This window comes from Geospiza fortis, unplaced genomic scaffold, assembly GCF_000277835.1.
Source record: "Geospiza fortis unplaced genomic scaffold, GeoFor_1.0 scaffold286, whole genome shotgun sequence".
Taxonomy (NCBI): Eukaryota; Metazoa; Chordata; class Aves; order Passeriformes; family Thraupidae; genus Geospiza; species Geospiza fortis.
In genome coordinates this window covers 1,445,637-1,464,392 of record NW_005054444.1, presented here as the reverse complement: position 1 = coordinate 1,464,392, position 18,756 = coordinate 1,445,637, and the positions used below count along the sequence as shown (strand labels likewise).

The 18,756-nt window shown below is 41.8% G+C and overlaps 1 protein-coding gene across 1 annotated transcript; it reads right to left on the bottom strand.

Annotated features, from left to right (window-relative positions):
• Nucleotides 1–3,198: 3,198 nt before the first annotated feature.
• On the bottom strand, nucleotides 3,199–17,095 carry FKBP4 (FKBP prolyl isomerase 4). The gene is made up of 10 exons (XM_005427409.3): nucleotides 17,081–17,095; nucleotides 15,867–16,086; nucleotides 14,515–14,657; nucleotides 10,573–10,693; nucleotides 9,840–9,996; nucleotides 8,740–8,830; nucleotides 8,310–8,393; nucleotides 7,445–7,630; nucleotides 6,672–6,911; nucleotides 3,199–3,481 (listed from the first exon to the last, which is right to left on the bottom strand). The coding sequence occupies exons 1-10, from the start codon at nucleotides 17,093–17,095 to the stop codon at nucleotides 3,383–3,385; spliced, it is 1,356 nt and encodes a 451-aa protein (XP_005427466.2). The 3' UTR covers nucleotides 3,199–3,382.
• Nucleotides 17,096–18,756: the final 1,661 nt, after the last annotated feature.

Sequence of the window (18,756 nt, the reverse complement as noted above, 5' to 3'; positions counted from 1 at the left end):
GTTTTTCTAGGTCCATAAATCCCTTCTTCTAACCCCAGCTGACATTCACAGTGTTGTTTCCCACAAGAGGGGGTAGTGCTTTGGTATAAGTTTTTCACATACACGAGGCTGTTACTACACTAGGAGCTCATGAAAATCACCCCCATTACCTGGCAACCCTAAGGCTTCATTAGGCAAATGAAATCAGCATTTCCTTAAGTGAAGTGACCTCCCAAGCATCTCTCTTGCCTTTGTCCTATCCCACCCACCCCATGAGATTCAGAGCACTGCAGCTCCCGGCTCTCCAACCAAGCTCCAACCCAGCAGCAGGTGCTGAATTTGATGTCTGGGGCAGGGCAGCACTCCAAGCAGCCCTTGCTTGTTTCAGTTCCAGGGCCCAAGCTGGGCTGGCACTGCTGCAGGACAGGTACTGGCACTTCCCCAGGCCCCACGAGTTCAAGTGCTTACACAGTACTTCTGTTTCAGCAAAGGAGACCTGGAATTCACCTTGTATTACATGTTAAAATAGGGATACTCTCTGCAACATACACACAAATTCCAGCCCATGGTGTGCCATGCAAAGACATCTTTCTCACCATTAAAAAGTCCATTTATTTTAATCTGAGAGAAACAGATTTTCTACCTTTCTTCTGCAGAGCAGGCAAAAAAATTGCCCCTTCTGCCCCTGTCTCTAAACAGGACACTGGAGATGCTGAATTAAACACCACGTGATAGGATAAACAACAGCTGAGTTTGAGTACTACGTTCCATGCCTGCAGACAAAAAAAGCCCACCCAATCAGAAGCCCCCACAAAATTCAAAAGCACACCCACCCCCAAACAAGACACACAAACTGCAGAAAGAAGCAGAACACTGAGTAATAGCTTTCTTGTGAGATCTGGGTAAGCAGACATTAGAATCACTCAGGAGTTTGTAGTTCATTAAAAGTGTTTGCAATATTTAAGCCATTATCCCTTACTTTCACTTCAAAGCCAGTCACTTTCAGATGTATTGGTTTGCGGTTTTTTTTCCCTCTGGTCCAGTTTTACAATGTGGTGGGGTGAAGAGGAAGGTAGCAATATGAACATAGAACAACCTCTATGCATAGGTTACAAATTTGCTTTATGCACAGTTTCCAGTAACATAATTTTTCCCTTTTGCAAATATATGGGTAAATACTGTATCAAATATTGTGGGAATTTTCTATGGTAATGAACAAGCAACAGAGAAAAAATAATCAGGACACTGGCTATGTGGACAAGAAAACACTGACCAAAGGACAGTATATTCTCTCGATTCTGTGCAAATTCCAATAAAAACCCACGAAAAGTTCAGTTTTCTTGAGTTTAATTGGAGCTTTATTACTTAAGCTGTGACTTCACAGTCTTCATCTTCAGCAATTTGCAAAGAGGAGGCATACAAGAAAGGCTACAAAACTTAATGGAAGGGACTCCCTACTGAACAGGGGGAAAGAGGGCAATCCCAAGGCAGAAGAACTGGGAGCGCCAATTTGTTCTTAAGTCTCACATGAGGACTCCTGAAAAAAGCTGATTACTTGAAGCAAATCAAGGAAATAAATTCAGAAAGCAGACCCTGGGATTAAAGTATGCTGGAACCAGGAAGAAAAACACCGATGACAAATCGGGGACTACCGACCTGTCAGCCTCAGCTCTGCGCCTGGGAAGATCATGGAACAGATCCTCCTGGATGCTATGCTAAGGCACATGGAGGACAGGGAGGTGACCAGGGACAGCCAGCACAGCTTCACCAAGGACAAGAACCATCTGAGCAGCCTAGTGGCCTTCAATGATGTAGTGACTCCACCAGTGGACAAGGGAAGGGCTACAGGTGTAATTTACCTTCATTTCTGTCATTTTCTGCCTTGGACACAGCTCCACACAACATCCTTCTCTCTAAATTGGACAGAGATGGATGCAGTGGGGAGACTGTTTGATAGGTAAGAAATTGGTTGCACAGTTAAATCTTCAGGCTAGTGGTCAAGGGCTCAGCATCCCAATGGACACCAATGACAAGCGGTTGTCCCTCAGGGGCCCATACTGGGACCAGTGTTACTATTACCTTTGTTAACAACATGGATGAAGGGGCAGAGTGCGCCCTGAGCAAATGTGCAGGAGACACCCAGCTGAGCAGTCCCCTTGACGTGGTGTCCCTCAGGGGCCCATACTGGGGCCAGTGTTACTATTACCTTTAACGACATGGATGAAGGGGTAGAGTGCACCCTGAGCAAATGTGCAGGTGACACCCAGCTGAGCAGTCCCCTTGATACACCTGGAGGACAGGATGCCACCCAGAGTGACCTGGACAAGCCTGAGAAGTGGGCCCATGTGAAACTCATGGAGGCTCCAAGAAGGCCAAGTGCAAGGTGCTGCACCTGGGCTGGGGCAACCCCTGATATCAATAATGGCTGGGGGGGGAACAGATCCAGAGCAGCCCTGCCAAGAAGGATTTGGGGGTGCTGTTGGATGAGAAGCTGGACATGAGCTGGCAATGTGCATGCACTCACAGCCCAGAAACCAATTGTAACCTGGGCTGCATCCAAAGCAGCGTGGGCAGCAGGGGAGGGAGGGGATTTTCACCCTGTACTCTGGTGAGACCCCACCTGGAACACTGCATCTACCCCTGGGGTCCCCAGCACAGGAAGGACATGGACCTTTCGGAGCAAGTCCAGAGGAGGCCCACCAAGATGATCAGCGGGATGAAGCACCTCTCCTTATGAGACAAGGCTGAGAGAACTGGAATTGTTCAGCCTGGAAAAAAGAAGGCTTTGGGGGTGACCAAAATGTGGCGTTCCAGTACCTTAAAGGGAGCCTACAAGAAACATGGAGAGAGACTATTTACCAGGGCAAGTAGTGACAGAACAAAGGGCAATGGCTTCAAACTGAAAGAGAGCAGGTTAAGATTAGGTTTTAGGATGAAATTCTTTACTCTTAGGGTGGTGAGGCACTGGAACAGGCTGCCCAGAGAAGCTGTAGATGCTCCATCCCTGGAAGTGTCCAAGACCAGGCTGAATGGAGCTCTGAGCAACCTGGTCTAGTGAAGGGTGTCCCTGTCCATGACAGGGGGAGTTAGAACTAGATCTTTGAGGTCCCTTCCAACTCAAGCCAATCTATGATTCTATGAAAATGCAAATAAACCAAGCAGAGTAAATCCAGACAGAACCCAAACAGTAACAGAGGCTGAATGAATAAATAAAGTCACTAGGATTAAGCCAGATTTATGCTGCCACTCAGCTTCTTGCACAGCCACATAAAGCTGTAACTGACTGTGGCATGGTGGCTTCAGCCTCTGCTCCCTTGAAGCCACTATCCAACCAGGTAGAAAAATAAAGGTCTAATTCACTGGAAATTCTTTCATTTACAAAACTAATGGAATAGGGGTTTTCTTATGCTTCTGCTTCAACTTCTGATTTATCTTCAACTCCATTCTGTGCATCTTTCATTTCTGCATCTTCAGCGTGGCTTGTCTGAAGAGTAGCAGATGACTAAATAGAGAGACAAAGAAAATATATTAATACATTATACAAAATTGCTAGCACAAACATTGTTTGATTTTTGTTACTTGGAAAGCTTGTCTACCCTGCCAGACTGAATTAAGATATTAGGATCTTCAGCCAAAAGAAACCAAAAATGTTCATGCACCTAAGAAACCAGAAGCAGTGTAGAGGAGGCCAAAATATAATACTGGTGTTAGGTGGTTATGATTCTTAATGTGGCCTGCACCCACTTGCCACACAACACCTTCTTGGAAGTCCTTTACATGAAATTCATTTATGAAGCTTCTGCAGGAACTGCTTTTGCCCTGCTTCAATATTAATGTCATTAATTTTCAGCCATTGCCATGGCCTACCCTGACCCAACTTGTAGGAGGCACACTAGCACTCAGCATAAGAATTATCTTTGTTGGACAACTAGGTTTTGTGAAGAGACACTTCAAACTCAACAACGGTGATCTGGATGTCCTGTGCAAGAGCTAAACTGGAAGAAGATAAGATCTGACAATGTTGCTCCTCTAAAGCCCTCTCCTTGTGCATCTTCCTCATAAAAAGGTGTGGAAGGCAGAGCCATGAGGTCAGAGCTCCAAGGTCAGCTTTTACAATAGGACATAACCAGCACATCCTGACCTTACAATAATTTTCAAGCACAGTAAGGGGTGGTAAAAATGTCTTGGCTCGCTCATCTCAAAACCTAGTGCAATGGAATTGCTATTCCACCTGTCAGCCCAGCATCTTGAGCCATCTGTTTTATGATAATCTTAGATGATAGCCAAACAAAAACAAGCAAAATCTTAAGCATACAATGCTGGGAGAGCAGAATGGGGGGAAGGGGAAATCGGCAGAATCCTTAAAATACTACATCAATTTGCCTGCAACACAAAACCATATTTAAAAGAACATTCATGCATCAAAGGTCAGTTTTTCATCCTTAGAAGCATTCCACATAGCACACAAGAGTTAAGTCTTCTCTCCACAGAAAATCTGTCAGCTACCAATCCTAGGCTTAAGATAAGGTGATAAACACCCTGACCTTCAAAAATTCACACTTTACATATGTGAACTTTTCAAATTAATTAAAGGACTACTGATGCAACAGTGGCTGTTGAATTTAACAGACTATGTCAGGAACATCAGAACTGCAGTCCAAGCTATCTTCTTAGCAATCAGAAGACATTTAGTAAACAAACTATCTTCTCTAGAACTTTGAGCTTCTACTACGCCACCACTAACAGACACTGTTGGAGCTAGAGTAAAGCAACACTATAAATCCAGTAACAGGAAAACAAGCTTTTCTTGCAAGGAAACTACCTCAAGACTGGCCCAGGGAGTAAGCATCCTTTACAGTTTATAGTTCCATCACTCCCATTTTATATAAAACCATATCCATTTAAAGCAAGCCAGATGGCTCACAGGAAAAAAACCTCAAAACCAGCACATTGCACATTCCCAAGATCATCTAACTGGTTGGGAAGGATTCACCAGGCCAGTGGCATCCAGGCCTGTATCAGCAACACTGTGTCTAGCAGGATCAGGGCAGGGATTGTCCTCCTGTACTTGCCAATGGTGAGGCCACACCTCAAATCCTGTGTCCAGTGTCAGATGCCAAACAATAATGTTCCACTTACATTTGGTTGGAATCCAACCTAAAGGATTCTACAACTTCAAACTGATGCTATCCCAAGCAGATAGGGAAATTGGAACTAAATGCAATGTTTTTCCAATATCCCAAACAGTCTGCAGTGCAAAGACTATGAGTCTGCCTTTTGACAAGAATGTTACTCTATTACTCCAATTATCTGTCTTAGGAGTTGAAGAAAGCTAAAGGCTTTTGAAGTTTTAGTGGGTATAGCTTGTTTCAGCAATCCACTCTTCCATCTCAACAGATCCTGCTGTATCCCACACCTAGTGGAGGAAGCTAAATTCCCAGCAGCTGTGCTAGCTGAAAAGATCTTTCACAACAGAACCTGACAGCTTTTCAGAAATGAAGATGCCCAACAGTGAAATAATTCTACTTTGGTTGCAGTATCTTTATATTTCTGAGATTTTTAATTAAAAATTAAGATACTGTGTGACTTTACATCACTGTGTCTGGAAGTACAGAATACTTTCTTTTAAGCTCCAACACACAAGGACTGTTGGCATCAGGCTGCTTTAGCCAAAAAGAGAAGAGACAGAGTGAAGCATGTCATGTAGGAAATTGTCAGCTGACAGTCTGAAATGGCTGAACTGTCAGGATACACTCATCTGAGGACATCATGCCTCTGGAAAGACTCAATGACACAGTTAACCAAAGGAAATTAATGTATCAGTATCTGGCAATTTTTTATGTTCTCCAGGCATATTCTGGAAAGGTGAAAATAACCTCATAAAATACAAACTTCTGTATTCCCCACTGTTACTGAGGAAATTTGAGTCTGACATGAATCCCAGATTTGTCCGAGAAGTTACAGGTTCATCTTGTCCTTCTAGACCATCAGATTTAAGGAAAAGAACCAGAAGGTTTTCTTAGGATATGTGATTCTCACCAGTAACCTGAAATGTTTCTTGCTAGCTAATACAATCTTGTTAGAACCTGTATTCACATACTGCCATTATTAACTGAACTAGCATTTACTGAAATTCTAGTGAAAGTTTATTAGGAAAGACATCCACACAGCAGAGTAATGAATCTTCTGACATTCCACAACCTATCTGTGATATTTTTTGGAGACCATCAACCACATCCTAATGTCTCCATGAGAAGCAAGATGGTGCTCAGCACCCTCTGTATGACAGACACAAGTTCTCACTGGATGGGCACCTCAGGCACCAGAACAGCCCTTTGCAACAGATTCTAGAGGAATAGGTGCTTTTTCCACTTGTAGAACATTGCCATGTTTGCACCTCATCAGTTCAACTGCCTTCTGATTAACACTGGTCTGTGGCAAATTCAGTTGAAATAGATAAAAGCTTTCTGTGCAATGGTCGGTACTCCTGGTTTTCCTGTTCAAACAAGATGGCCTAATAATTTTGACTGTTGGCATTTTGAGTTCCATCCCTGCTCCCCAAAGCAGTGTTCTACTTGACTGTTCTCCTGCTATAGTTATCTGTAATAAGAAGCAAGGTGAGTACCTAAACCACTGCTCCTTGTCTAACACATGACACCACCTCCTGTAATGTTCAGAGTACTGTTACTTACCTTTAAGTCTTTGTCTGCAAGCCTTTGGAACATGTTGGCATACATCTTCTTCTCTTTCTCATGCTGCTCCCGGATTTTCTGCTGACAAGTCACCAGTTGCACTTTGGCAGCTTTGTTACTTGGATAAAGTTGTATCACTTTCTGGAAATCTGCTCGGGCCAACTCAAAGTCATTGACAGCCAAGTGAGCTTCTCCCCGCCGGAAAAGGCCTTTTTCATTGTTGCTATCCAGTTCTAGTGCCTGCATTCACAAAAACCAAAGCCACATTCAGTAATTATCTTTCTTTTATAAAAGTTATATGCAGTCAGAACACCAGTGACTGCTAGGAACTGCACCTTCTGATGTAGGCTTATGAGTCTCGTCAGCGCTTACTAAAAGTCAGTGGAGTTCAGCAGAAGTAAGTACAAAGAAGAATTAATATAGTAGGCTATTTGACAAGAGAACCAGCAAGTCTAAGATTTAGTCAGGGAGTAATCCTGCTCTTACAAAGGCCTTTGCCAACACGACTACCTTCACCACATCTCAAGTGTTCCTTATTTCTAAATACTTGAATATTCTCAATGTAGCAGCAAGTTAGTAAAAGAGGTTCAAAGGGCAGTAATTATGAAAATAATCTGTTGGATATTTTTAGTGCAATAAAAATTCTGTACTACCCAAATGACAGCTGGTAAGAAAGACCAAACACTACATTGGCCTGTTGTCCCTAAAATGTTTAAAGCAAGACAAACTGTCAGACTGCTTATGCAGTTTAAGAATAAATAAACTCCTACTACCTTGTTGCAGTTCTCCAAAGCCTGGGAGTATTCCTTTAGCTTGAGATGGCACATAGCTAAGTTAAGGTGGGCAGCAAGCCTCAGGCTTTTGGCTTTTGATTCCTCCTCCTCGGAGAGTCCCGACTCGTGCTCCAGCCACGACACAATCTTCTTATACTGTAATGCTGCCCGCTTGTATTTCCCCTCCTGTAAACAAGGCAGCTCAATTATCGCAAAGCTCATCACAGGACCTTTATCTCCCTCTCGTCCTTTTTGCCTGCCTTGAGCAATACATCTAAAAAACCCCATTTGATCAGAAAGTGACGTCTATCATCAAAAATACTTCTGAGAGTATTCCACTCCTGCACAGGATCAGAAAATCTTTAGGAATACTTAACTGGTTCCCCACTAGAGCTGGGGATATATGGCATCATTGATACTTCACTGAACTCCTACCTTTATATTCAACTTTTGATGCAAAAATAAGGGAAGATGGGGAATTCTCAACATGCAATTCAAAGATAATAGGAAACTCTTCCTTTAGCTACTGAAATTGTTTTCAACAGCTTCTCCACACATCTCTACCCACATTAATGTTGTTCACTCATAGCACTGTCCCACAGCAGGAACTGAAATACTGCACACCCTACAGTGTTATGTGTAGATAGAGCAAACAGCTCTAACAGAGAGCTCCCTGCAGAGTTGGTTCTTTGGATAATCCAACCGAGTTTCTTTTTTTTTTGAGACACATTCGCCTCCAGCTCTCCCTGTAAAATCTCACAGAATATCATGAACACCACTCAGAAATTACAGAAGCTGTAAACATCATTATCAACTTATGGCATGGACCAAAAAATCCTATTATTACTTGGGTACTGTAACTTACCTTGAAGTACTGAGTGCCTCTCTCCTTCACGATAGAGCTCTGTTCCAACTTCTCATCTGTGTTCATTTCCCAGGACTCCTTAGCCTATCCAAACAGGAACAGTTCCAGTCAACTTCAATACAACTTCTAGGGAAATCAAGCAGCTATGCTGTTTCCCACTAACAGTATGGTTGAGGTAAGTCTGGCAAAGCAGAGCTTTGCACTGCTCATGGAAACGAGCCTCGAGCATGAGAGATGGCAACAGAGAGGGATACAGGAAGAATAAGGACCATTTCAGCCAAGAGCTCCCAGCATGCCAGCATTATCTCTGGCAACAGTGGCCTCCCTGTTTCACATCACCATTCAAGGATTCCATTGTCATCGTTTAAGCTGCACTCCCACTTCTTCCCCCAGCCCTGGATCTCTTTTGGATTTCATCTCTTGCTCTCACCTTTTCAAAGCTTTTGAGTTTCACTTCATACTGCAGCTCTGCATCTGGAGGGATCTTAAATTTCTCATTCCCAGCACTTCCAAAACCATAGCTGTAAAGTGGGGGTGGGGAGGGAGAAACAAAAATTATAAAGAAGAGAAGGGTTCAAAACTATCCATCCAGCTATATTTACATAGGAAGAGGTAGACAAAAACCCCATGCAAATTCTGGATGCGCATAAATTATTATCACAAGACAAAGGCTTGAAGAATTCTAGATACAATTCTAAAATTAGCAAGGACAAGGTAGAATAAAGTAAGAGAAATCTAGTATTGACTTCATTAATCTTTTAGCAGCTCCTATTATTTTATTAGTTTTTTAGTTTACTTTAAGGAAAAGCAACTAATCCCTTCATCAAAAAAAAGCCAAAGCAAAACAAGCAACTTTCAAATTACAACTACCATATTTAATATTCATGGTCTGAAACTGAGTGTTGCATTCAGAGCACCTGTATTTTAGTTCTATTCTTAGAAAAGCAAAGAGAATAAATACCAAGATTAGGTGAGCAGCTGTACACTTAAGACACTGCTAACCAGCTGGTAAACAGGAAATGCTTACAGAAAGGTACTGCTATGCAACTCCAGAAAGAGTTGCATATTAGCAGGCAAACCCTCTAGATCAGACTGCTTTCCTTTTCTGCTCCCATTAGGCTCAGTTACAGTTAAAAAAAAATTAAATAAAAACTGAAATAAATTAAAGTTTGATGAAAACAATCTGTGCAACTCCGCTTGTTTCAGATGTAAAGAGAAAACTCTGCCTATATACAAGTCTACATATGGACTGTTTTACAGTAATCAGTCATGAAGAGGGATCACAAAAATCCAAGTTTGAGAGCAACAACATTTTTCAAAAATATTCAGAGGTCAACATTACAGAGACTTAAGTAAATTTTTTCTGGACTGCTACTGCTCCACTATGAAGTGGCAAAGCATGATATTTCTCAAAAACCAACTTTTGGGGCTGATCCAAGTTTTTACCACAGCATTGAATAATGAAATATTTCTTTCCTGCCAGATGATTAGTATAAGCCCTTCCTGTATCAAACACCAGAAACAGCATACCTGGGCTTGAGATAGAACACAGATTCCTCTGATTTCTCCATTTTTTGAATTGCTTTCTCCAGCCCATGAGGAATATCGAAGTTTTCACCTTCTCCAATCTCAAACCGCAATTCCCGCTTGTCAAAAACACGATCACCGTGTCGGCCTTCAAACTGGACTGGTAACAAAAACCAGAACAGCAGAGAGGGAAATCAGAAGGTATCCAGGTATGGCAGTGGGCAGGTACCCAGGAGTGCACAGGGAGTTCTATACAGGCAGGCAGCACACGCTTACAAGTGCCAAAGCCTCCTTCTGAACAGCCTTTTCTCTTTTAGCAGCTACCTATGGCATGGCAGCCACTGGCAGCAAACAGAATTTCTGCTGTTCAATTTAACAACCCCTCTTTTTTTGTTGTTCATTTAAGTGTTTGTTTTTTCCACTCTGACAAGTGCCAGAATGACTTCCCCTTTTGTTCCTCAGCACATGGAAATACTTTATGAGACTCAATCACCTTTTGTCATCAGATAAGCACTTCAACAGATTCAGTATCACCAGAAAACACAGTTGCTGCTGGAAAATGTAAACCTTGCTAGAAACAGGAGAAGGAAAGCTTACTCTAGGTTGTTAAGTTACTTGGTACAGAAAAGAGAAGCCATGTATTCCTGTCCCTCAGGACATGCAGTTGTAGGCTGTGAAGAGGTTCTGTCATCCCTCACTGCAAATCCATTCACTATTTATGTAACAACACACTTACTCTCTACAAGAGCATCCTCATTGGGCCTGGAGTACCCCTCCCCTTTTTTACGGATTCTTCGGATGATGCCACCATCTTCTTCATCAGTGAGGTCCTCCCCCTTGAACTCAAAAAGTTCTATCTGTGGAGGGAAGAAAAGCCTTGCATTTATTCTTATTAGACCAATTTAGTAACACACAGGATTTATTCTCCAGAGATCTTTGAAACTTATAACCCTCTGCTGCAACAAATTGTTTAGGATTTTTAAGAACTAGTGCTCAAGTAGGAGACAAGTATCCAGTCTGAATCTTCACATGCCTTTCCAAGTAAATGCAAACCATAGTTTCAAGTGGGAGTACCACAATGACACAGAAAGGTATTTTCTAGTTACAAAAGGTATTTTCATTGCTGCTATGAAGTGAAGGGAAAAAAATCATATCCTATTTTTGAGTAAAACAATAGTGAAAACTATTCCCAAGCACAAAAATGCAAGTCATTACAATCAGCATTGTTTAGACTATCTCATTAAAAAAAAAAGTTCAGAGATAATGCTGTGGAGGTTCCTGACACTGGACTTGAGATAACTGGAATGCAAAAGGAATTGAATATCCACCAGTACTTCCACTTTTTATTTTAATTGATACGTAGTAACAAATAATATTCTAGTCTTTCTTTTAAAAAAGTAAATCCTGAACATCCTACCGATGACCATACAGGTGTGTACCTCCCCTTTTTTTTTCCCCCAGCCTGAACAATACTATTCTATGGAATAATCTAGCTATTTATATTGCTCAGCTAAAGTAATCATGAGGAAGAAAAAACAAAACCACTACCAGATCAAAAAAGAAAAGAACTACCAAATCAGAGGATGTGCATTACTTCTTGTCATATAAAATGCTGCTGTGATGACACAGGTACAAAAATCTCATAATGTAAGTTCTAGAGGGTCTTTTGTAATGCAACTTGTACGAAAATTTGGTTGGGGATAGGCACTTGCAAAAGAACCCTGCTGATACTGTGTGAAGAAATAAAAAGTAAACCTAGGTAAAAATAAAAGACTGGAAACTTAAAGAGACTTTAGCTGCTTGAGAGTCATACTTGCCAGAAACTATTGTAACCTAGTAAAACTTGGGAAAAGTTCCTGGATCTAATTTCCAACCCACACCCCCAATCAGGACACACCCAGCACTGCTTACTTGTTGCAGCCAGTGACCCTCAGGCTATTTTGTTAGGAAAGCACAAAACCATCACAGGCAGCTTTGGTCCTTTCCTTCTTCCCCTCTTCCCTTCAACCTAACTGCTCAGGCAGGCATGAGGGGATATCAAGACTCGTGAATGAAACATTACTTTTCTCTAAAAGCATACCCAGAAAATGGATGGGCCAGACTGGCAGCATCAAGAAAAGTCCAGTGGGAAGTGAATAACCTGGGTGACCGCAGGGGACGGACTCAGGAGCAGCATGATGGACCAAATCCCATCTTGCAGTTCATACTTTTATTTATCCCAATGTTAGGTATTACCTCTTGTTGAAGGACAATAAAAGTTTCTCTGCTTTCTGCTGTCCACGTGCATCCTGTGTACTGGTGCTAAGCTCTTAAGAATGCCCCACGGCGCTGCCTAGGTAGAAGGCCTTGAGCTTTCAGCTTGCATTTCAGTCATCAGCTCAGCCCTGATTACAGCTGGTATCACTTGCACAGAAGCACACAGCACTCCAACATGGGTAGTTTGATCCAATACAACTAAGCCATGAATAATGTCAGATTTCTATTTAAGAAAATGCTCTTTATGAACAGCTCTACATGATACTACTTTTCAGGAATAATGGTCTCAATTTTGATGCACTCAAAGTGAGTAAGCTGTCATCCCTCAGTGGACACTACCTGCAAGCAAGATTTTTTTAATCATTCACACAGAATATATCTTTAATCCTATTATTCACAAGTCCATGAAAAAACAAAAAAAGAAATGCAAATACACTACCCAAATGCAAAGCAAATTCAATATCCAATTATGTGAAGGCCAATGGCACATGGCCTGTATCAGCAATGGTGTGGCCAGCAAGACCAGGGCAGTGACTGTCACCCTGTACCAGGCACTGGTGAGGCCACACCTCAAATCCTGTGTTCAGTTTGGGCCTTTCAGTTCAGGAAGGACATTGAGGTGCTGGAGTGTGCCCAGAGAAGGGCAACAGAGCTGGCGAAGGGTCTGGAGCACAAATCCTATGAGGAGCTGCTTGAGAGAGCTGGGGGTGTTTAGCCTGGAGAGAAAGAGGGGTCTTGGGGGGAACCTTCTCACTTTCTACAACTCCCTGAATGGAGGCTGTTGCCAGATGGGGTCAGTCCCCTCTTCCAAGTAACAAGTCACAGAACAAGAAGAAATGGCCTCAAGGTGCACCAGGGGAGGTTTAGAATGGATATTAAGCACTAGAACAGGCTGCTCAGGGAAGTAGGTGAGTCACCCTGCCCAGAGGTATTTAGGTGTAGATGTGGCACTGGGTTGGGTTAATAGTTTAGTGATGGACTTGGCAGTGTCAGATTTATGATTGGACTCAATGGTCTTGAAGGTTTTTTCCAACCTAAATGACTCTGTGTATAATTTACCCTTCTTAACAGATGCTCATTGTTTCCAATAAAATCTAAACAGACTTTCAGTCTTTGAATAACTCCATGACCTATTTTCACCTTTCTCAGATATTAGAAAAAACATTCAATCTCAGAGCAATCATCAATTTTAAAGCTTTTCTTATGCCCCCAACTGTAGGATTCCATTCCATTGATTAAGTGCTTTAGAGCAAAGTAATTTTAAAAATTACACTTAAGAGTCTGTCTGCCTTCTCTCAGGCAGAATTTATTTTGAAACAATTGTTGGCAAATTGAATTGTTTCAACAGTAAGAAAAATCCATCCTCTTCAAACCCTGTTGAGACTGTCAGGGTATGCTCCAGAAACAGTTTTAATGTCATCCTACATGGAAAAATCAAATACAAGTCTCAGCATTCTGAGCAACCATTCTCACTTCTGAAATAACACACACGAGACAGCTGCTTGTTTCCACCCCCTTTGGGGAAGGAGGGGGAAGATGTGGGGGAAAATTGCTTTTAAGGTCAGTAGGAAATAAAATCTCTCCTCTCCTGGTGAGGCTGAGAGACACCAAGGGTAACTGGCTCCATGCTCACCAAGACATGCAGCTCGTCTCCAGGAGAGCAGCAGGCCACGTGAGTTGTCAAACTGGGTTACCCAGCTGCCAAACTCAAGACTGCAAGTCTGTCACAAGCACTGAGTGAGTGCACAGGACTTCATCTCTATGGGGGCAAGATTGATCAGCATAGCCTGGATGCACAGAGAGACTTTGGCAATGAACCAGCAACCTAAATACAAACTGGCTTTATGGTGCTCTAAGGCTGACTGAAACGCTCAGTTCTACAGAAAGAGTTCGTAATTGCAGGGCTGTTCAAATATTGTATTCCAGCAGTTTACATGGGGCAATTACCTCTTTTCTCCCTGAAATAGCTCATAAGAGGTAATGTTAATGTTGTAAAGAAAACACAAGTTAGTATAAAAATATATTATTGAAAACATTAATTGCTCTTCCTGTTGTTGAAAACCTCACAACATTTAATATATCATTACTCTGAGTGTTATGAAGTGATTAAAGATTTAATTTTAACCACTTCAGTCTATCACTGAAATAGTCTGCCCTCCTAGCCTGCACTTTACTGCTACAAATCACCCAGTAACTGCAAAATTACAACTGAACACTGGAGATCATTCAAGTATTTTAAAAAACTCAAAGAGAAGGGAACCCAAGCCATTACAGAGCAGTGGCAGCCAGACTAAAATTTTGTCCACACTACCCAAAATGGACCATGTTATTTTCCTTAGAAAATGTAACAATCCTGTTTTGAAAGGATATTGCATCACTCATTTTTTCAAGCATACAGTTTTAGCGACCATCTCCCACTTACCTCAAAAATCAGTGTAGCATTGGGAGGTATCTTTGGAGGGCTCCCAGCTGAGCCATAGGCATATTCTGGTTTACACGTAATCCGACAGATTTCACCAATCTTCATAGTGGCCACAGCAATGTCCCATGCTTTGATCACCTCACCTGTACAAGTCAAATGCCAATCACACATGAAAGGCATGATCAGGTGAAACTGAGCATCATCATTTTTAGTATACAAAAGCTAAGGCAGCAGAAATACTGAAGAACTTGTGCTCACTCTCATTTATGTACATCAGTTTTAAGCCTAATCAAATTCTGAAGTTTCCCAGGGACCCAAATTTGGCCCAAACATTTCTTCATTCCAGGTGTAACAACTCTTTTCACAGAATAACAGAACAGAGACACCAGCTGAAGTGCTTGGCACGGTCCCAAGTGTGAGGAAGTAACAATAAACTCTTCCGAGAGGAAGGCCTTAGGGTGAGAGATTGCCTGCTCCTGTTTTGAAAACAGTCCAAACCAACAGCCTTTTCTGTTCATAGTTTTATCAGCTGGCAAAGAACAGCACCAGTGGTAACTATAAGTTACACACATTTGTAGCAGAAAGGAGGAAGAAAGTAGTAGCATTCCTTTGAAAGGGAAGAAAAGCTGTAACAAACTCCCCTCTCTTAGTCAAGCAGTCCTAACTGCTGCTCCTCTTGACTCATCAAGCAGACTTTATATTAGTCTTGTATTAATAGGTACACTTAATATCATCTCAAATTGAAGTACAATTAATTGACCTCTTTTTAAAAAGGAGGTATTAACTATTTTTTAAAAAGAAGAAGGTAAGAAACTTCCAGGGAAGAATATAATATTGAGTAATAAGACTTGCAGAAATAACGATGCTCAGATTTTCAAAAAATGAAAGATTCTGATAATGAAGAGAGGCACTGCTCAAAGACTCATATTTGGGTTAACTTGAGAATTTTGTGGAAAAGAGAGTGTGTTTCATCATAAGACAGCTGCCTCTGTGTACCCTGTCCCAGTACCTGGTCACAATTAAGCACTCCTGAACTGAGGTCTACCTCCCCAAAAACCCCAACCAAAAAAATGCATTTTCTGGCCATTTAACTGCCCCTTGTATCTACATTGCAGGACAGATTTGTTCTCCTGGAGTACTTTGAGGCCTGTGAATTCTTCAGCAGGCCTTTTAAGGGGCTACACAGTTCTCTCATTCACAAAAATCTCACATTCTGATGGGGCCATTCTAAGAGAATAAAAGTTTAAGAGAAAACAAGTTTAAGCGGCAGTTTTGAAAAGCAAAGGAGCCACACAAGGAAATCCCGTCTCAATTATTACCAAAACTGATCAGTACCAAACACAAGATATTACCTTTCCCCAAGTCAAATGAGAATTTGTCTTTTCTGTCCAGACTGGAGTCAAATTTTGTGCCATCGAGAAGCCACCCCGTGTAATGGACAGTCACCTTATCACCTATCATCGGAGACTCTGTCCCACTGCCTTCTCTCTTGACAACCTGAGGAAAACAGCAACCAGCATTAACATCACAGAAATCAAGCCTGCCTGCCCACTGGACATGAATCACAAATACCTAGATATGTGTGTTATCATCCTTGGCAGACAAAGGATTTGCAGGTTTCTTTCAGTCACCTGGAAATGGACTGGCTGTTCTTTCTGCAGATTAGCAGCGCTGCAAATGCGGAACCTCAAGATGGCTGTGCTGTGATACAAGAATTTAAGGCAACAGTTGTGATCAGCTTACAGATCTCTGCATTAGGCAGTTTTTTCTTCTTTACTCAAGCATTTGCCTCATCACCTCTCTATCATCACACCCCAGTTCAGTGCTCTAGGCAAAGCCCTCAAGAGAATGAGGTGATTCTTTCCCTGCAAAGTCTTCTCCAACATGTAATCTAAAATTATTCGAGTTAAACCAGGCATTTTAACAAAGGTTAGCAGCGTCTCACCCCAAGCAGGTTAGTTCTATCAGCCTAAAGAGTAACACTTAAAAATTATTTATTGCAAGTATTTTGTCTCCCCACAATTCTGACACAGACAGTCAGCACCCTCGTCTCACATACAGCTACAAGGGTTTGATTTTCTTCTTAGGGAGAAGAAAATCCTCAGCCAGCCCAGCAAGACAAGTATTAAATGAATCTATATTATCCAGAAAGTGGAGACAACCTCTCTTGTGTTTATTTGAAGCATATATAAAATCAGAGAATAATAGTGACATATCTCACAGGCAAGGATATGAGACCTTGCCCATTATAGGATTCCTGAAGTTCAGATCTGAATTTTGAATTTTTCCCAATATAGATTGAAACCAGCTAGCCCTAAGCCAAAGTTCTGCATTATCTTAGCCCGGCAAAAGGGGACCAATGGAGGACCCTATTTGCTTGCATCATGGAGACCAGAAAACATTCTGTTATAGAAGATAAACATCTATTCAAGGGCAGTTACAGGGCATCCCTCCTTTAAATGTCGTGTTTCTATATCAATCATGTTTTTCACTGAATGAGGCAGACCTTTGGGAATCTCCTTCACAAATTTCAGTTTCCTGCAACCCACCACTGCCAATCTCCCACCTGGCCTCCCCCCATCCCTGCGACTGACTATCCAACTGAAATGCCAGGACCCTCCATCCAAAACCAAAGCTTCACCACCGACAGCTTCTGTCAGACTAATAAGCTGAGAGCACCTCACTGAAAGCCTAAAATAAAAAATACCCCCAACAAACAAACAAAACCTAGAAAAAAATCCTGGCTGCTTGTTTTATAAGGAAAGGATGCTCAACATGAAAAGGGATGCCTGACCTCATACAGCACAGCATCCCTTTAACCCTGCACCAGCACCACGGCCTGTATTAGCATTACAAAACCGATCTGTGATGTCTCCCCAAGGAAGGCAAAAGTTCAAGCAACCACTCTCACAGAGATAAGGAAACAGAGCAGTACGAGAAAAGCACATGAATCAGGTGAGCAACCTGACCTATGTCATGCTTACCAGATGCAATTTGCAAACCTGCATAAAGCAGATGCAAACTAGCACTTTGAAGCAGCCAGTCTGATGTAATTTTGACAAACTAACTGCATTTAATGGAAATTTACTAAACTTTACCAAATGCTATATTCTTGTAGTGCCATATCAAGGTATTCTACAGTAACAAATATCTCATTTTCATTATTTATACAGTTTATTCTTTTGCATTTGTTCCATTTTGAAGAGACTGAAGTTTCACTTGTGAATATGGCAATATTATTTTCTGTAAGGTTTGCGTTTCCTTTTCAGATGAAGAAACAGGATTTTTCAGTTCATATGGCATTTCAAACGGTTTATTTCCAAACTTAATTACTTATTCTAGGAATTGTGCAAGTATGTTCAGCAATATCAGGTAAAAAACTGTGGATACTATTCTGATATACAGCTAATGAGCAAATAAGCATACTCGTGGAATCACTGCAACAATACCAGTACAAAATTGGTGTAGGTTAGTTCAGAGCTAGACGCTTGATTTCAGCAGATGCATTTTGCACTCCAGCAATTACGTAAAAATAAAATCTATGAAGGCTGGACTTTGTGATCTCTACGGTATTTTACTTATCATGTCACAATCTCAATTTTTGTGATTTTCGCAACCTCACTTCGTTTGCTAGTGTTTTCTACTCCCCTCCTCAAAACAAACAAACAAACAAAAAACTCCAAAAAACCGAACCAAAAAACACCTGCTGCTTCTCCATCATCAAAAAGTAGGTACTGCATGAATCGGGCAGACCCCCACTGCCCTTCTGCCAAGCTCAGGGCATCCGGGCTGCGGGAGATCTGGGCAGCCATGCAGATGAGAACTCTGACCTGATACTGTTCTATGTGCAAAACCCAAAAATTCTCACCTAAACATGCTAGCAGGAAACATGGAAAAGCAGAAATATAGCAGCCAACATCTTCAATCTGTTCCCTTAATACCCTCCTGAACGGGAGACAGCGCCTCCGTAATGAACCCAGAATTTAGAAGGCTCTAAAGGTTAAACCCAGAATTTTGCCTTTGCTGTGGCGCCCCTTTCTCCTCCTGAACACCGTAACTTCGAAATTTTACTGCGGCTGAATAACGCTTCTAAATAACCGCTGAAGTTTTTAGCAGAGCCTAAGGAAGTTTCTAGAGATATGGAAATAGGCAACGTCTGACAGAGGAAGTTCGCACAACTCCCCCTCACGGTATAAATCCCGCTGCCCTTATCGCCTGCCTTCCCAGTACAAAGGAGAGCAG